The sequence below is a fragment of the Pipistrellus kuhlii genome, unplaced genomic scaffold, assembly GCF_014108245.1.
Source record: "Pipistrellus kuhlii isolate mPipKuh1 unplaced genomic scaffold, mPipKuh1.p scaffold_m20_p_2, whole genome shotgun sequence".
Classification (NCBI taxonomy): domain Eukaryota; kingdom Metazoa; phylum Chordata; class Mammalia; order Chiroptera; family Vespertilionidae; genus Pipistrellus; species Pipistrellus kuhlii.
In genome coordinates this window covers 135,356,555-135,377,166 of record NW_023425515.1, presented here as the reverse complement: position 1 = coordinate 135,377,166, position 20,612 = coordinate 135,356,555, and the positions used below count along the sequence as shown (strand labels likewise).

General features: G+C 36.1%; 1 protein-coding gene across 2 annotated transcripts in view; it reads right to left on the bottom strand.

The window, feature by feature from the left end:
• The window catches only part of COL24A1 (collagen type XXIV alpha 1 chain), a 293,517-nt gene that overhangs the window by 151,264 nt on the left and 121,641 nt on the right, over nucleotides 1-20,612 (bottom strand). For both annotated transcript variants that reach the window (XM_036446684.2, XM_045584381.1), the window contains exons 20-24: nucleotides 18,220-18,273; nucleotides 8,849-8,902; nucleotides 7,376-7,420; nucleotides 1,813-1,866; nucleotides 430-474 (exon numbers count right to left, since the gene is read on the bottom strand). In XM_036446684.2, coding sequence (XP_036302577.1) covers nucleotides 430-474; nucleotides 1,813-1,866; nucleotides 7,376-7,420; nucleotides 8,849-8,902; nucleotides 18,220-18,273 — 252 coding nt within the window. The remainder of the gene's footprint in view (nucleotides 1-429; nucleotides 475-1,812; nucleotides 1,867-7,375; nucleotides 7,421-8,848; nucleotides 8,903-18,219; nucleotides 18,274-20,612) is intronic.

The window sequence follows — 20,612 nt, the reverse complement described above, 5'->3', positions numbered from 1 at the left end:
ATATGCGTTCTATCACATTACCTTTTAGTTCATCCTATCTTTGAAATATAAAGAAATGTATCTTCACACTACTAGACTATTTTTATGGTTTGATAACTTGTAACTCTTTAATAATGAAAAATTTTAAGGTCAAATTTAGTTCAAAATATGATCAGAACTAAAATTATAGACCACTTATTAGAAACAAGAATGCTCCTGAGAACATAAATAACATTTATATTTGGATGAAAATGTTAGTCACTGTGTTTTCCCTTACTTTTCTCTTATATAGTAGGATTTATTTATCACAGCACAAGTGAGTTTAAATTTGTTGTGGATAAGAATTTTTTATTCTGAATTTTGTATGTACTGATCATAGCTAACGTGATTCCCAAAAATGCTTACAGATAATTAAAATATAAAAGTAGGATCAGCATAAAATAAACTTACTGTTTCACCAATCTTTCCAATGTTTCCTTGATCTCCCACTTCTCCCTGTTAATAAAGAATATAAAGTTGTAAAAATGACTATTTTTCAAACAAGATTATTCATATATTACTTGTGTTTTCATTTTAATGAAATCATAGAGTTATAACATAGAAAAAGGCTAAAGAAATCTCAGTTATTCAAAACTAGGTTGACAATTCACTAGACAGCTTTTTTATGGAACACGGCTCTATTTTCATTCAAGTAGTAATAACCTATTTTCTTAAATTATTCTCTTCCATTAAGGACTTTTAATCAAGTTTTAACCACTTCTACAAATAAAAAAATAAAAATAAAATATCTATTAAGGTATACTCTGCAAAAGGCAGATGGTAGGCCCTGTGGAAAATGTTAAAACAAATACAAATAAAGCCCTTGCCCACAGGAATGCTCTATTTGCTTCAGGAAATTAGGTATCTTCCAACAAACAGAATACATGCCACAGGTAAGTAACAAAGGACACCGTAGGCGCAGGCACGCTGTGGGCTGGTGGAGCTAGAGCTGACTTCACTGGAGAAGTAATGTTATGTTTATAACCATAATTCACAGTCCCCAAAGCTCTGAAAACCCAGTTCTTCACAACTTACTTGGTGACAAGCGTGTCCTAACCTGAACTTATTTGGCAGCAATCCTTTACCTAATCTGAGTCAGGCTGTTTATTATAGTGTCGATTTATTCTGATAAATCTGAACATCTTAACAGTTCACCACAGAAATATTCATGTGTCTAATTATGGTGTGCCGATGCCTAGCCTATTGGCATGTTAGGTAAAATACCGTGTAATGACCACAATATCTCTGAAAATCCAAACGTTAATGATTTCAAATAATGAAACTACATTTGAGTTGGGCCCTGAAGAAGAGGTGATATTTACAGTGGTGATGTGAAGAGCCATTTTTGGTGGTGAGATATGGCATGAACAAAGGCATAGATAGTTTAATGACAGGTGGAAGATCAAGTTCAGGGTGTTGCACATAGTTAATCTGACAGGAGTACATGTTTTATTTATAGAACTAGGAGAACAAATAATCAATTGCTATCTAAAATTTAATAATTATATTACAATGTGGAGTAGTAAATGATTAAACTGCATTGAACAATACTGTAACCATTAATATGTAGCTGCTTAGAATTTGTAATTGGCTGGTGTGTATTGAAAAATGATGTAGTAATTATAATATATAATATCTCAAATGCTATTAGAACCAGTTTTAACATATCACTGGTCTTCTCATTTATTAATGAATTGAACAAAATCTTTTGACATGTGTACATTTTATAAAAGTTACAATATTATCTTTTTGAAAATTATACTTTGTAATTGGTAATAAAATCATTTGCTTTACCTTTAAGCCTTCTGGTCCTGGTTCACCTATATATCCTTTTTGACCTGGTTTTCCCTAGAGGAGAAAAACAACAAAAAGATAACTTTAATCATTCTCATTTTTTAAAGTTTCCTAAGATTTATAAAATTCAGACTATTCAATGAGATAAAATAAAATTATTTGATAATTGTGTTTTATCATATACATCACCTCTTCACTCTATAATGTCTGTCCACTATGTGCCATGCACAGTTCTAGGGGCTGGGGTTTGAGGAGTGTACTAAACATACCTGCCTTAATAGAGCTTACATTTTAGTGAGGATGCATAATTTAAAAAATAAGTAAAATATATAGTATATTAGGTAGTGGTAAATGTGAAGGACACAAAATTAAGTAAGGGAGGGAGATACAAACTGTTGTGAGATTCTGTTAAATTTTTAAAATAAAATTACCAGAGAAGACCTCACTGAGAAGGTGACATTGAGTAAAGATTTGAAGAAAGGCATATAGTGTGTGGATAGCTGAGAGAAGAGCATCCCAAGCAGAGGAAACAAGCATGTCCAAAGCTTGAGGCAAGAATGTGCCTAGTGTGCTGGAAAAACCATGGAGAAGATCAGTAAGAAGATAAGGTCAAACAAGAGAATGGCGGCTGGGAAACAAGCTCATGTAGGGCCTGGTAGTCTCAGTAAGGACCTTAGCTTTTACTCTGAGTCAGACAGGAATCCTTAGACAAGCTTTGAAAAGAGAAGGGCCATGATCTAAGTTTTAACAGGATCAATTTAATGCAAAAGGAGAAATGGGGAGTTCAAAGAGGAGTCTACTATAATAATTCAAATGAGATATGATAGTGGCACAGATCAGGTGGTAACAGAGAATAAGGCTGTGAGAAGTGGCAAGATTCTGTATACACTTTGAAGGTAGATCTTCCAGGAATTGTTGACAGGTCATGTAAGAAAGGTGAGAAAAAGAGAAAAGTCAAGAATGAACTCAAGATTTATAAATCTGACTAAGGGGACTAATAAAATGGGGAGATTGTTGCAAGGACAGGTTTGGAGGGCAAATTGGAAGCTAAGTTTTGGACCTATCAGTTTGATAGTCTTGTTAAACATCTAAGTGGAGAGATCACGTGGTAGTAACACAAGTCCAGAGTTCAGGGGACAGAAGGTTCTGATTTAAACATACAATTTTGAAAATCACCAGAATTTTGATAGTATGTAAAGCCATAAGACTGGACCAGTTTATCTGAATATATATAGAAAGGAGCAATCCACAAACCAAGCCCTGGGACACTCCATAATTTACAATTTGAATAAATTAGACAAATATACAAAATTTCTTCCAGAGCATCTGGAGAAAGAGCATGCAAGTGAAGAAAGTATTTCCGGAAGGAGATACTGATCTAATAAAATTCTGAAGACTAAGTATTGATATGAATATGAAGATTAAGAAATGATCACTGAATTCAGCAACAAAGGGGTCAATGATGACCTCCATAAAATCATCTTCTGTTTTGGAGTACTTGGGACAACAATGGTCTTAGTAGATAGGGTGAGGAGAAAAATTGGAAAGAGCATATACAGGCAATACTTCTGAGAAGTTTTACTAAAAAGGGAAGTAGAGAAAGATAACACCTATAAGGAAAACTGGAATCAATACGTTTTATTTTTGGTTTTAAGCTGGAAAAAATAATGGCATATTTATATTCTGATAGGATTGATTCATTAGAAGGAGCAAAATTATAATGCAGGAGAGAGGGGGAGAATTGCTAGATCAATGTTCTTCAATAAGCAAGAGGATAATGTATGCAGTAAGCAAGAGGAGTTTTTGGCCCTTGCTAGGAAAATGGCGCATTGGTCCACAATACAGAAGAGAAGGCAGAGTAAGTGGCATAGATACAGGGAAGTGAATAGAAGCTATTGTAGACATTTGTGGAAGGTCTCTTCTAATTAGTTCAATCTTCTCAGAGAACTAGGATGCAAGATAAAGAGCCAAGTTTGAGAACAAGAAAGAAACAAATCAAGTTGAGGAAAGAGAAAGTATCCTATATAATAAAAAGCTAATATGCAAATCGTCCCCTCAACTGGGAGTTCAACCAGAAGTTTTACTAGGGGGCGGGGCCAGCCGGCCAACTGCCCGAGGCTCCTCCCCCTGACCAGCTCTGTCCTGTATGACTTTCCCCCCACCCTATTCCCCCTCCTCCATGCCAGCTTTGCACGATCAGCCCTGATGGGGGGGGAGGGGCAGGCTAGACCCCACCAGTGCCTGAATTCGTGCACTGGGTCTCTAGTAAAATAATAATGTCAATAAGCAAAAGTAAATGAATGTGGAAAGAGAATTCTGAATATAACCAAAGGGATAATTATAATGTTTTAAGCATGATGAGAAATGCTATGAAGTCATGGCAGAGATAAAGAATAATGGAATGGCAATAGGGTTATTGGATTGAAGTTCCTATAGGTAATGTTGGGGTGGTTTACAAGAAAGAATGTACTTGAAAGAAGGCAGATGATTGGGCAGTGAGAAATTTGAAATGGAAAATAAGGAGAGGTTGCTGTTACTAGTAATGACGGAGTAAAGGATATGACCATAGCAATTAGTAGCTAAAAGAGTAGAAGATAAGATCACTAAAAGAGAGGAAGTCAATATCCCAGATATTGTGGGCATTAATCTATAGTATGTGTTTCTAATATATAATAACTGATCCTGATTATACAAGATTTTAAAAAGATATATATTTTATCGACTTTTTTACAGAGAGGAAGGGAGAGGGATAAAGAGTTAGAAACATCAATGAGAGAGAAACATCGATCAGCTGCAACTGGGGATGTGCCCAAAACCAAGGTACATTCCTTTGACAAAATTGAACCTGGGGCCCTTCAGTCCACAGGCCGATGCTCTATCCACTGAGCCAAACTGGTTAGGGTCTGATTATACAAGATCTGATTAAGGATATCACTATGTCTCAACTAATGTGTGTGACAAATGCAAATCTAGGAGTAGAAACAATATGGGGGAGATTATTAAATAGAACACTAATTTATAATATCTACTAGGCCAATGGTCGACAAACACATTAGTCAACAGAGCCAAATATCAATAGTACAACAATTGAAATTTCTTTTGAGAGTCAAATTTTTTAAACTTAAACTTCTTCTGACACCACTTCTTCAAAATAGGCTCAGCCAGGCCATGGTATTTAGTGGAAGAGCCACACTCAAGGGGCCAAAGAGCCACATGTGGGTCATGAGCAGTTTGCCGACCATGGTACTGGGCATTATAGATTTGGATTTTATTTTTCTTACCCATTAACAAATACTCTCTTATTTTTCTTTCTTAAAATACAACCAACAAAACAACCCTCTGGCTCTCATTCCACTATGACTACATCTAAAGATTTTAGCTAATTAATATTATACATAGGACTTAGGTTATTCTAATTTTTGCCTCTACCGTGTTTGAAAATTTCTAGTGGTTTCTCACCGAGCACAAAATAGAATAAAGAATAAAAAAATCATACTATTATTGTTAAATATCAATTGCTTTCTAATAAACTTGAAGATACAGCAGAAAAAATATCATTAAGAATATGAATTATTAGCCGGGACTGGTTTGGCTCAATGGATAGAGCGTTGGTTTGGGGACTGAAGGGCCCCGGGTTCAATTCCAGTCAAGGGTATGTACCTTGGTTGCGGGCATATCCCCAGTAGGGGGTGTGCAAGAGGCAGCTGATTGATGACTCTCTCTCATTGATGTTTCTAACTCTATCTCTCTCCCTTCCTCTCTGTACAAAAATCAATAAAATATATTTTAAAAAAAAGAATATGAGTTATTAGCCGAAACCGGTTTGGCTCAGTGGATAGAGCGTCAGCTTGGGGACTGAAGGGTCCCGGGTTCGATTCTGGTCAAGGGCATGTACCTTGGTTGCATGTACCTACTGAGGATGTGCCCAGCTGATCGATGACTCTCTCTCATCGATGTTTCTAACTTGCTATCTCTCTCCCTTCCTCTCTGTACAAAACCAATAATATATATATATATTTTTAAAAAGAATATGAATTATTAGCTCTGTCTATGACATTTACAAAAAATTATACTATATTTTATTCAAGCTATTTGGAAAAGGCTTTACTGATAATATTTCTTTCATCTGTAATAATGTGATACTTAGGCACTGCAATATATTAAGAAATAGTTATACATCTACAAAGTGGATGACTATGACAGGAATCTGATATTAGCACATTTACAGTCTTTTTAAAATCAAGTACTTTAGGCTTGGAATCATCACTTCTGGTCCTGTGTGAGTACTGTCATATTAGATTTATCTTGAGCATGCTATGCTTAAGAATATGGCTTTACAACCTATGAGGAAAGGCAGGGGGTGGGGCAGCTGAGGGGGTAGGAGAACAACCAGAGGACTTGTATGCATGCATATGAGCAAAACCAATGGACAGTAGAGGGGTGAGGGCATGTGCTTGGGGCAGGGGGTGGTGGGAGAGAAGTCAATGGGGGGAAAAAGGAGACTCTTGTAATACTTTAAACAATAAATAATTTAAAAATATATAATATTAAGATCTTATTTTCCCATCTAAAAATGCAGACAATATCCTGCAGGGTTGTTTTTAGGGTTAGAGATGATGTCACGTGACATACTTAGAGAGCAATACTAGCCCTAAATTGATCTTCAACCAATTGTAGCAACAATACTAATAAGTATTAAGACTGGGTAGAAAAGAGGTGAACATGGTTCCCCTGTTTTCTAGGGAAATAAACTTTAAGCTCAATTATACTGGACTCAAATAACAATAGAGTTTTGTTATATAACTCACCTCACCCCCAAAATTAAAAAAATATATTTCTCCCCCAATGAAATAATGGCAGTATATATACTTATATGTGCAGTGAGGAAAGTGTGCAAAATAATGGGTTGTTATCTCCTTAAATGTTTTAAGAACCTGAATGGTGTTCTTAAGAAAAAAGAATAAGATGTATTTTGTGTGAGTCTAATAATGCCCCTTAAAAGAAGTATGATGTGCATAACTTAATTACATCATGATAATGTAACTTTAGTGATTCTTAAAGAATTCATTTTCAGAACTTGAAAAAAAGTAATTCATATATTATCACACATTACCTGAAAAAAAAGTTGGCAGAAAATATATCTTATTAACATTCCATAATTTTACTGATATACATACTTAGAAAACAAAAATTCCGATAATATTATTAAACTGGCTAAGGCTTTTAGCTCCTTATTACATTAGAGAGCTAAACTTTATAAGTAATTTACATAAATTACTAAGATCATAAGACCACTGAAGGAATACATAAATATGTAGAGGCATAATATCACTTAAAATATCCATGGAAGATTCCAGTTATAGGCCTATTTTATTTGGGGGAATTATTGGGCTATAGTTTGTTTTCATTTTTATCCTTTGCTATAATAAAATTTGGTGCTATTGAAAAACAGTCACAGAATAGTTATTTTAAGAGGAGCACTTAAAAAAAATCTTTATTGTTGTAAGTATTACATATGTCCCCTTATTTTTTTGGGGGGGGGGATTATTTACATGATACTTACACTTGGCCCCAGTTCTCCAATGGGTCCCATTGGTCCTTCTTCTCCCTTAAAAAAATTAGAACATATCATGGCCTGAAATAAGTTTTAAAAATACAAATCCTATTCTATTTATTTTGAAATCTGAAGCTCATTCTGAGACATGATGAAAATATTTCTGTGATTTTTTTTTTGTATTTTTTTTTTCTGTGACAACCCCACCTCTACTCTAAAAGAGACGTGTGCTGTTGGATTATTTTAAATTAGTGGATGATATAAGTTACATATAGAAAAACGAGAGTGAATAGCAGTAAAAATGATTAGAGTATCACAAAATTAGGATTCGGAATCACTAAGACCATGAATTAAGGATTACCTTTCCCTTCTGGACTCAATATCTCTATGATACAGAGAGGAACTCAATTAAGTTTTTAATAGATAGAATCAATATGCATTTGTATATTTAAAATTATTGGTACAGGACATGTTTGTACATGGCACTTCATTCATTCAACAAATATGTTTTTGAGATTATTTCCGACTTAAGCCATAGAGATACAAAGATATATAGAATCATACCCAAATGGGGTTAATGTCCAGAGTTTCTTCTTGAATAATTTATAGGTCCAATATTCTTGGGGTCAAATTAGTTATAATTTCATAAAATGTAAAATCTGTGCATATAAAACTATAGAGGTGAATAGAGAATAGAGGAACATAGAAAAAATAATTTTCTTTAATCTTCACACGAGGATATATTTTTTATTGATGTTAGAGAGAGAGAAAGAGGAGCAAGAGAAATATTGATATGAGAGAGAATCATTCAGATAGCTTCCATATACATTCCGACCAGGTATCAATCCCACAACCTGGGTATATAACCTGACCAAGAATCGAACCTGAGACCTTTCCTTGCATAGAATGATGCACCAACAGACTGAGCCATACTAGCCAGGCCAAGAAGTTCCTAAAGCTAAATTTTTATACATTATTCTTTAAGAAAATAAAAAAGTAATAACAGTTTTTATTCCATTTATTGACATCTTTTCTAAATATACTGATTTTTCACCTTCAAATAAAAGTTTATGTTACCATATCTGAAGAATATATACAGACCTTGATAGAATTATATATTCTTATTTAGTTAAAAAACACTGCTCGATTCACAATTCAATAAAAACATAATTTTTTGGGTCACAAATGTAAAATGGACACAAATAGTAAATATAAATCTTATTACATATGAGTAAGATTCTAGGTTCAGATTCTTCAGATGAAGACCACTGACATAAATCACTTAATGAATTCAAAATACTGCAGAATGATTCCAAATCCCATCCCATAACTGCTAGTATAAATTGGTAACTTGAAATCCTCAAAGCAAAAGTTATCCACACTAAAGCAATGTGTTTTTTTTTAAGCAAAAACCAATGTCCCATAAAAGTTAAAAGGGGAAAGACTAAACAAAAAATTGCTGATGGGATATTTCCTCCATACCTGAGTTCCTTTGAGGCCAGGAGGTCCAGGAGGCCCTCTAGTTCCAATGACTCCCTATAAAAACAACATAAGCACACATAATGAGAAATTTAGCTCAATTAATATTTTTCAATCAGCATTAATCTAGAGATTGGCAATACTATTTAGTACCATTCATTTCCCAGTAGGAAGTTATCAAAATGGGGTGAGTGGGTAGATGAGCAGAAAACTACAGAGCATACAAAAAGTTGTGAAACATAGGATAAACTTATTTTAAACAGTATATTAATGTTCAAATCATCTGCCCAGTGTATTACTCTTTAATGAGACACCTTTTTCAGAAAAAGTATTTCTAAATTGAAAGCAATAAGTCTTATTGTTAATATGATAATAGTACAATAAATACATAATAAAGGATTTACAAAATCTGAAAAACAGATAGAGGGGATATATAATGTTTTAATTTGTTAAAAGACCAACAGAGTATGGAATAAATCATTCATATACTAAATGTTCTTCAAATAATCTCCCTTCATGATACAAGCTGGTAAAAGGAGAGGGCAATTTACAAAATAAACTAACAACCTGAACAAGATTAGAAATTTCAAAATTAAAAGAAAATCTTTTGAGAATCAAAATGCATGTTTTTAAAAATCAAATACTGGCAAATAAAAATTGACTGAAATAACTAAAAAAAAAATTCCTATTTTAGAAAATACCCTATATATCTTTCTCAACATGGCAATATTTTTCTTATTCAGAGGGGATATTAGAACTAATGCACAGAAATAAAAAGAATCATAAGAGACTAATATGAACAATTACATAACAACAAATGGGATTACCTAGAAGGAATAAATAAAATTCCTAGAAACACACAACCTACCAAAACTGAATCATAGAGAAATACAAAATCTGAACAGATCTATAATTATTGAGGATATTGAATCAATAATCAACTCCCCACACTCACCCCCTAAAATAAGCCTGGGACCAGATGACTTCACTGGAGAATTCTACACATTTAAAGAATAATTCATGTAAACACTTTTCAAACTCTTACAGACAACTTATTCTATGGAGTTAGCATTACCCTGATACCAAAGCCAGATAAAGACACTGCAAAGAAAAAAATTACAGACCAGTGGCTCTGATGATTATAGAAGCAACAATCCTCAAATCACACCCCCCAAAGAAAAGAAAAAAAAAACCCAACAACAAAACTAGCAAAACTAATTCAATAACACATTAAAGGATCATACATTACAATTAAATTGGATTTATAGCTGGGGTATGAGGATTTTTTAACATATTAAAATCAATGTGATATACCACATTAACAGAATAAAGAACAAAAATAACATGCAAAAATTCCTATGGCCAAAAATTTGATAAAATATAATAACCTTTCATGATAAAAACCTCAACAAACTAAAAATAGAAGGAAATTACCTCAACATAATAAAGGACAAATATTAGGTCTAGTAATAATTAATGTCGTTTTCTAATACTTTTTTTAAATCGAATTTATTTAAACAATACAACAAAATTTAATCAACAATATAGTTGCCATTGTTTTCTACTACTTGTGCCCAACACTCAGGAAGCATTTTAATCCCTCTGTTGTAAAATTCTTGTGATTTTGATGCAAAAAATTCGGTCAATGCATTTTTGAGGCATTCTTCATTATTAAATTTTTTTCTAAGAAGAAAGTTTTGCAAAGAACAAAACAAATGGTAATCGGAAGGGGCAATATCAGGAGAATATGCAGGCTGAGGGAGAACTTCCCATTCTAACTGGCGCCGTTTTTCAGCAGTGATTCTTGCAGTATGCGGTCGTGCGTTATCGTGGTGAAGAATTACGCCCTTCTGATTAATCAGCGCGGGTTCTTTTTCTCTTAAAGCTTGGGCTAACCTTTCCAATTGGGCACTATACACTGCACTTGTAATGGTTTGGGTAGATGGTAAAAGTTCATAATGAAGAATTCCTTTAAAATTCCACCAAACACACAACATCACTTTTTTCGCATGCAAGTCAGGTTTTGGCGTGGGCTGCGGAGCCTTATTTTTGTCCAACCATTAAGGCCGCCTTTTCAAATTAACATACAGCACCCATTGTTCATCTCCGGTAACAATTTGCTCTAAAAACGGCAAACAGTTTTGACGAGAGAGGAGCGAACTGCAAATTGTGACTCTTTGATTATGGTTGTTGTCGGTCAACTCATTAGAAACCCATTTTCCAAACTTTTGGACTTTGCCAAGTGCACGCAATTGATTGGAAATTGTTTTCTGTGAACAATTTAAAGTTGTCGCAAGCTCTTGTTGGGTAATTTGAGGATTTTGCACCAAAAGAGCTTGAAGAGCTTCTTGATCAAAATTGGACACACGGCCTCGACCACTCTTGTCATCTAACGAAAAATTTCCCTCGCGAAATTTCTCAAACCAACGCTGGCATTTTCTGGCGCTAACTGCATCTTGACCAAGAGCACTACAGATGTTTTTTGCAGCCTCACTTGCTTTTCTTCCTAATTGGAACTCGTAAAGCATGCAGTGCCGAATATGCTCTTCATCCTCCATCTTCTTAGCCCTAGTTTTGCAACAAAAACCAAACCAAACACAAACTTTTTCAATCAAAACTTGTTAATTGCACTTCTCACGTTCTGTAGATACCACGTGTTTGAAGGTTATGTCAATACTAGTCAACACCAAGCAAGATTTTAAACGAATGTTTAAAAACGACATTAATTATTACTAGACCCAATATAAAAAGTCCACAGTTCATATCATACTCAACAGTGAAAAACTGCAAGCTTTCTTGAAAAAAATCAGGAACAAAGCAAGGATGCTCACTCTAACCACTTTTATTCAAAACGAGAGGCCAAGTGAATGAATTTGTGCCCTAGTGGGGTCCCTCAGCCTGGCCTGTGAAATCAGGCCAAAACTGGCTCTCTGACATTCCCCGAGGGGTCCTGGACTGTGAGAGGGTGCAGGCCTGGCCAAGGGACTCCACTGGTGCATGATCAGGGCTGGGGAGGAATGAGGGAGGTTGGCCATCAGGGGAGGGACCATGGGAGGGCTCCAGGGCAAGTCCAGCCCATCTGGCTCAGTCCTGATCAGTTGGCCCAGCAGCAAACTAACCTACTGGTTGGAGCGTCTGCCCCCAGGTGGTCAGTACATGCCATAGCAAGCAGTTGAGCAGCCTTAGCCTATTATTAACACAGTAGAGGCCAGGTGCACGAAATTAATGCACGGGGTCAGGGGGTTGTCCCTCAGCCCAGCCTGCACCCTCTCCACTCTGGTATCCCTCGAGGGATGTCCAACTGCCCGTTTAACTTTAAGGCTAGATTGCGGCGATCTCAGGGAAATATCTAGAGTTATGCATTTCCTTTTACCAAATTAGTGCACTTCTATCCAGATAAACACATATTTTAATAATTCAATGTAAATTTATTTCTATATATTCTGTAACATAACCTCACACACAGCAGATTTTCTCTAATAATTAGGTTTTCTCTAATAATTTATCAGAGATGTTATGACAGCCTTTTACCATCCTTATTTCCATAGACAAAGTAACAAAACAAACCATTGTAGCAACAAATAATTTCTCTATTTACTGAAAAACAGACTATTTATTGGGTAGTCACTTTTTGCAGAAAAAAGGATATGGTTTTGCTAATGTTATAAGATACTTGAAAGCATATTTCCAAATTGGATAGCTCACCTCACAAGAAGGTTTGCTGAAGTATGTTTTGTGTCTACACACACACACACACACACACACACACACACACACACACAATTAATAGAACCATAATTAACACAAGTTTCTAATCACAGTTTTAGTCTTTTAGTCAACTGGCAGAAAATGAAGGAAAAAATAAAAGATTTCTTTAAAGCGATGGCAAATTGCTCTGGAAAGAACCCAATTTGTTTGCAAATAGGGCAAACATGTATTTCAAGTACAGTGGACATTATTTTCTTGATGACTACTTTCTATAGCCTACTTCCCAATAAATACATGTACATAAAAATAAAGTCAGTTTAAAGATGCTTCCATGATACAGTGTACACAACTAAAGAAACACTTCATGCTAACAGGGTCAGTGTGTTTGGCTTTGTTGTTCCTTTCTGTTTCTAAACAATTTCAAGGCAAACAAGTAAGGACCAAGAAGAGAGACAAAAGCAGACCTTTCTCAACCCTCAAAAGATAAAATTATATCTTTCTCCTTTTAAACTATTCTGGTTCTTTTGATAATAAAATTATATCTTCTAGATAGTATTTTAAAATTCAGTAATGTGTATAAATTAGTCTAATGCTGTTGGTACTGATGAGGCCATAGACAAACTAATCTACAAAATAATTATTACTCGTTGGAAACTCAATCAATGGGTTTCATGAAAATATCTGGCTCTCAGGTCTTTTGTCCCATTTTTAAGCTCTGCAATTCTAATACTAGAGGAATTCATGGGAAGAAAGTTTCAAAGATCACTAACAATACTTCACCTACTGTGATATACAGGCTTAAAAACATTAAGTTCAATTATCACTTCCTCTTGAAGTAATTTCCAATTTCCAAGACAGAATTTCTTGCTCAATTATCTGGGCTCCCACAGCATTTCTCTTTTATATAGCAAGTCTTACAACATTTTCTGGTTAAAAAAAAAATTCTCACTAAATTTTAACCTTATCCAGGAGATGCACCATGGTTTGAAAATCTTTATAATCTACATTTAGTATTTGTACTAACACATAAAATAAACTCAATAAATGCTAATAAAAATTCATAAATAAATGAACATGTTTATATATGTATCAAGTTCAAGTTCCTGAGTATATAGTAGATGAATGACTAACACTAGACATAAGAAATTCACAACTCCCTTCTCTATACTACATCTCTATCTTAGCTTCCCTTCATGCTACTATTTCTACTTTTCATCTTTTTTACTATTAGCGATAATTTCTGCATTGATGTCAAAAAGGTACTGCAAACTAAATATACCTAGAATTAAACTTCTTTTTCCCCTTCAAAAGCGCTCCTACTCCTGAGCTTTTAATATAGTCATTCAGTAATCTATTCAGATAATATCTATTGTGCTCCTATTATGTGCTATAGATATTGTGATTATTGTGATATGTATAAAATCACTAAGTCTCTTCTCTCAAAAATCTTACAGTCTGATATAGATATATTAGCAAACCAGCAGTTATAATATACATAAAGATAAGTGCTTGATAGATTGTTTTTTCAGGAATACAGAGAAAGATTATCTTCATTAGGTTTGGGAAGAACAGGGAAAGCTCCCTGGACAATGTGGTATGTGATGTGAAGGTGTTAGCTAATAAAGTAGGGCACAGGAAGGTAGAAAAATATCCAGACAAAAAGAACAGCATGCTGAAACCGGTTTCGCTCAGTGGATAGAGCCTCAGCCTGCTGCACATCCCCTACTGAAAGGCCCAGGTTCGATTCTGGTCAAGGGCATATACTTTTGTTGCAGGCACATCGCAGTAGGGGGTGTGCAGGAGGCAGCTGATCGATGTTTCTCTCTCATCAATGTTCCTAGCTCACTATCGCTCTCCCTTCCTCTCTGTAAAAAATCAATAAAATATATTTAAAAAAAAAAAGAACAGCATGCAGAGCTCTGTGAGATTTAGAGAAACATGGCATGGTTTGGTACAGTAAACAGTTTAGCTGGAATAATGCCTTCAGAAGAGTGATGATAAATCTATATCATGTGCCACAAAATGTTTTGGTCAATAATAAGCTATGTATATGGAAGTGGTCCCATATAATTATAGTGGAACTGAAAAATTCCTATGGCCTAATGCTGCCGCAGCCATCTGAAGTCACAGTGCAAAACGTTACTTGTGTATTTGTGGTGATGCTGGTGTAAACAGACCTACTGCACTGCCGGCTCTATGAAGATAGAGCACATACAATTATGCATAGTACATAATCCTAATATATAAAAACCCAGGGTCCATAACATCCAAAATGACCAAAGGCTCGACCAACCGAAAGTCAGTCCTGCAGTCAGTGCTGGGTTGCCGTGGTGAACCAGCACTGACTGCTGCTGCTGCAGGCGTGGCCACCTATTATAGCATCGACTGCTGAGGGGGCTGAGGATCAGGCCTGGAAAGAGAAGCAGGCTCTGATCTGTAGCCTCTGTGGCAGCTGTTGATCAGCTGTTTCCACTCCTTCTCTCCAGGCCTGGCCAGCAGCTGTGCCTCTGCTGTGCCTCTCTTTCTCTCAGGCCTCCACAGGGGTTACTGATCAGCCCTAACTCTCTAATCAGGCCCAGAGATAGACCCGGAGACACTGACTGGCATAGAAACTGACCAATCAGAACCAAATCTAGGTCAACTGTGAGGAGCCAATGGCTTTCTAGGAGGTGGAGCTTTTTATTCTGACTGGCATAAAAACCAACCAATCACAACCTAATCTGGGTGAACTGCAAAGGCAGAACCTAAGGTTGGGGCTGAGGAGGGGTTTTAAGGGCAACAGCTGTTTGATATAAGATGTAAGAAAGCAGTTTAATTTTTTAATGATAGGTTTGGCAGTATAGTGCATATGGCTGGCTATCAGTCCAGATATAGGGATTACATATTTTTGTCTGCCAAGAGCATCTCCTCCTGCTGAAAAAGGCTTTTCCCCCATTTAAGCAATTCTATCCTATATAATCTATCTATACTAATAAAAGGAAAATATGGTAATTAGACCAGGTCTACCGACCATTTTCTGGATGTCCAACTTCTTTTTGGACAAAGCCATTGTGGTGGGGGCAGAGGTAGTTATGGGCAATCAGGCCTGCAGGGGAGGACAGTTAGGGGCAATTAGGCCACTAGGAGAGAGCAATTGGGGATGAGATCAGGCCAGCAGGGGAGGGCAATTAGAGGCAATTAGGCAGGCAGTCAGGTGAGCAGTTAGGAGCCAGCAGTCCCAGATTAAGAGAGATGTCCAACAGCCTGTGGGATTGGACCTAAACCAGCAGTTGGACATCCCCCAAGGTATTCACAATTGGAGAGGGTGCAGTCTGGGCTGAGGTAATGCCCCTCCCCCTGTGCATGAATTTTGTGCACCAGGCCACTAGTACTTAATAATTATAATAAAGGACTATGTTACTGGTTTATGTATTTATTATACTGTAGTTGTTATCAGTTTATCGTGTACTCTTTCTTCTATAGGGAACTTTGTGTAAAAAACAAAGAAATACAAGAAGTTGTGATTACTGAGGATTTAAGCACAAGAGTGACATGATGACATCTATACTTTCCAAACATTATTCCATCAGCAACTTGGAAGTAGCATTGAAGAAATGCCAGACTAGAGGCAGAAGGAACACTTGGCGGGCTACTACACTAATCCTGGTGAAAAATAAAGAGGGCCTACACTACAACATTGGCAGTGAAAATAATTTTAAGGCCAAAGAGAGGAAATTTTGAGTCAGAGATCAGGATAAAGGTGGTAATTGATGGTATGAGGTCATTCAGGAGTCAAGAGAGTGTTTGATGCAAAACACATGTAGATCCTGAACATTCAAGAGAAAGAGGAATTCTTCCATGGAAAGAGAAAGAAAGGGCAAACATTGTTGTAGATAGGGAAAGTTTATAGATGGCCAATAGGGTTGCCAGATAAAATACAGGATGCCAAGTGAAATCTGAGTTTCACATAAACAATGAATAACTTTTAGTATAAATATGTTCCAAATATTTATTGCAACTGTTTTCTCACAAGTGTCCTTTCCCTGAATGCCATACATCTCACTTGTCTGTTTGCAAATTCCTGCTCATTCATCATGTCAGATCAAGTGCTACCTTGTTTAAAAAGTAATCTAAGTCCCCCAACCCTATACTCATACAATATTACATATTACATATTATCCATATCTACACTAATAAAAAAGAAAGATGAGAATTGAACACATCTCCCAACAGCCAATCAGGAATGAGTATGCAAATTAACCTCATTTCTTCCATGGAGACTGATAGCAGGGAGGAGGCAGCTTCCAGCATGGCCTACTTGGCCATCGCATGGTGACTGGGGAGCAGGCAAGCATGGCCGCAGGCAGCACCCAGCAGGGCCTCAGCGACCTGGGAGCAGTGAAGTGCAGCCTGCAGGCATCACCCAGCATGGCCTGCTTGACCATCACCACAATGGGATGATTCACGTGAGATTTCATCACACTAATGAGAACATCGTGTGATTTAAATTTATAAAGTGCTTATTTCTGTAACTTTCCATTTAATAATTTAGATTAGGGGTGTCGAACTCAATCAGAGAAGGGGCCAAAATCTAAAATCCAGCCTAAATCGCAGGCCGAATGATTTACTGAACAGTCATAAACTGTCATTGTGATGGAAACGCAGCGGAGTGCAGTGATGACAGCGCGGTGCAGGCCACATTGCAAGGCCTGGCGGGACGGATTTGGCCCGCAGGCCTTGTGTTTGACACATGTGATTTAGATCATAGCTGACCATGGGTAAATAAGACTGTAGAAAGCAAAACTGCAGATAACAAGGGACTACTACAGCTATATTGATATCCTTTAGACTCATCTCCCATAACTTCCTCTGCACTCATACTGATAACCTTCTACAGCAGCTGTACTTCATAACCTGACAATTCTCCAAACTTCAGGCTTTCCTATCATTCTATATCTTTATTGTCTCAATACTTTATTTATTATAATGTTCATTCTATGTCAGCCTGCTTGACAAAGCTTGGCATTTAAATTTAAATTAAAATTACATATATATATATATATATATATATATATATATATATATATCGATATATTCAAACCTCTTACTGGTACCATCATTAATTAATAAGTTGAATAAAATTTCTGACCCATGTTTACTTCATATTTGCCTGAAATGGAAGTTTAAAATGCTTAGTGTTTTTAAAAAGACATTTCATGCTATATCAATTCTAGCACATCATACGCTTTCTTTTATTTTAATCTGTGGATACTTTATGAGCACTAAAGGGTTTTAGCGATCAGAACACTTACATCCATTTATTATATACTATGGCTTTTTAGTTGTGTCTTTTTCCTCTCTTTAAAAAATACTTTTTCAATGATTTATGTGCTTTTCAAATACTGCCATCCTAATCTAAATCTAGGCTAAACCAGAAAAAGAGTTTTTCAATGACCTGAACCCAAAAGATTGCATAACATACTCTAACTCAACAAAGGGCACCAAAAGAACCAGAAATGCAAACTATTTCCTGATTATCTTGAAACAAGATGTACATAGTTTATTAAATGCCCCTGAGACAGCTCAAAAATGTCCAGAAATGTTCTGATTTCCTAATGTATTTTTTAAGCAATTCATTGAAGTATAGATTAGAAAACTATAGATACCATACTTTTTTCTTTTTTTACCTTTGATCCTTCAGGGCCATTTTGTCCAGGAATGCCAATATCACCTGGAAAACCCTAGGGAACATAAAAATGAAAAGTTTATTCCATAGCAGATTATTTTCAATCTATTAAGCATATAAAAACTCCCTTTGCTTTTCTCTCATGTCCAGTTAGAACAATTTGTAGTCCTCAAAAAGTCAATACTAATGGTTAATTGTTAGGCAGTTAACATTGGGAATACTAAACTTACAAAGTATACTTAAACAGAGCTTGCTATATCAGGCATTCACGTACAATTCTCAGACCTCTAATGCAGTCTAGGGAGTGGAAGTCTTATTCAAAAAATCATCTACAACTTGGGAAAAAAAGCAAAAGGTCTGTAACAGGTCCTTTCAATGCCACATAAAACTCAGAGCTACCTAAAGATGTACTGTTTACTAACTTCATGGTAGCTGATAAATTTTTGTTGGGTAGTGGTATAAATAACTAGTGTTTGATGAAAAAAACAACTGCAAAGATTATGTATTAATATACAGGGTTTTAATCAGTGTTAAACCTAAGTCAACTATCTTATTCTATTATTCTCATATCTATCAATATATGTTCTATGTAAAAGCCTAAGCAATTGGCCAACAGGCCAACTGCTCAGTAGCTATGATGCGCAATGACCACCAGGGGGCAGACACTCAACACAAAGGCATGGAACAGACTAATGAATCTCAGAGGGAAGAGGGGCGGGGAGAGGGAGGGAAGAGATTAACCAAAGATCTTATATGCATACTAGAGGCCTGGTGCACAGATTTGTGCACTGGTGGTGGGGGGGTCCCTTGGCCTGGCCTGCTGAGATTGAGCCAAAACCGGCTCTCCAACATCGCCTGAGGGGTCTTGGAATGTGAGAGAGCTCAGGCAAGGCTGAGGGACTCCACAGGTGTGTGAATCTGTGCACTGGGCCTCTAGTATGTCTCTAAATACTTATCTCCTCAAATGCTCATTAATTCATCTTAACCTCTTACTGGTACCATAGTTAATGAGTTGAATAAAATTTCTGACCCATGTTTACTTCATATTTGCCTGAGAATCATAATTTTTCCTTTCTGGAAATTATGCTTTAGTAGACTAAAATAGTTAGCCTAAGAAACAGAGATATACTATAATGTTAAATGAACTCTGTGCTGGGAAAGGGCCTAGAATGTTACTCTAAACTAATTAGATTAATCTTATTGCTGAAATAATGAATTAGATTGTTGTTCATCATGACCAGTTTCAATAATAATAAGCTAAGGATTGCAATTTTACTTATATTAATTTTATAGATAAAGCTGTTTCTGTATTTCCTGTGCACATGGACAAAGCAATAGAAAGTCAGAGAAGTTCAAGAATTGGCATCTTTAAAAGTAAAGGAGGGTCCAGTGAATGTAGGCTAGAAAAGGTAGTCCAGTGCAAGGATCAATATGTTGGTAATAAAAACTTCCACAAGTAAAAGAGAATAGCAAAGTTGATTCTGAAACATTCTTCTTGGAAAGAAAAATCGAAAGAAGGGATACTGACTCATCCAGGCTGAAGTAGGGAAGAAATGCCTTGACTCCAATTTAAAACCCAGATCCCTGTAGAAAATATATATAGGGAACATTTCTGGCAGGAAAAATAAAAGGCAGTGGTAACAGAAAGACTAATCACAAAATCAAATTTCTGAAAGTTTTGGAATAGAACATGTTTAATAGAGACTTGCTGACTGCTTTTCTAATTAAAGGAAATCAGGTTCACTTATGCCTTCTCTGTCTTAAGTCATTCTTTCTTCAGCTGGAAGACTAATGTTTTAAATAAAGGGTTGAATAACATTTTACTTGTAAATCTTTCTTTGACCCCCATACCTTGAGTTAGTAGGTTCCTTGTAAGAACTCTCATACCATCCTAGGTCCTATGACGTCACTTATGCAGTGTTTTGGCTTGTTTTGTTTTCCTTGTCAGATTGTAAAATCTTTGAAGGCAGTTTTATGTAGTATTAACATTCATATTCTCCACAACTAGTGCTAAAAATAAGATTTTTGTTGTTGTCGAATGACTGACTTGTTTCTTTTTGAAAAGGGACAACATTCTTGGTGGCTACTTTCCGAAATTGGGTGTGGTTTACAATCAGATTCAGAGCATCCCCATGGAAAAACTAGTAATTTCTATCCAATCTTCTGATGAGTCTGGCACACCCTGTCATATCAGAAAGCAAGAACGCTAGCTCCTGTTAAAAGAACTGTAGAGAGGCATGGAATAGACTGACATACCTCAATGTGAGGATGGGGGATAAATGAAAGAACTTATATACTTATATGCATAGCCCATGGATATGGGCAATAAGGGATGAAGACCTGAGAGGGCTCAGTAGGGGCTGGAAGGACTGGAGGGAAAAGAGGCAGAAACTG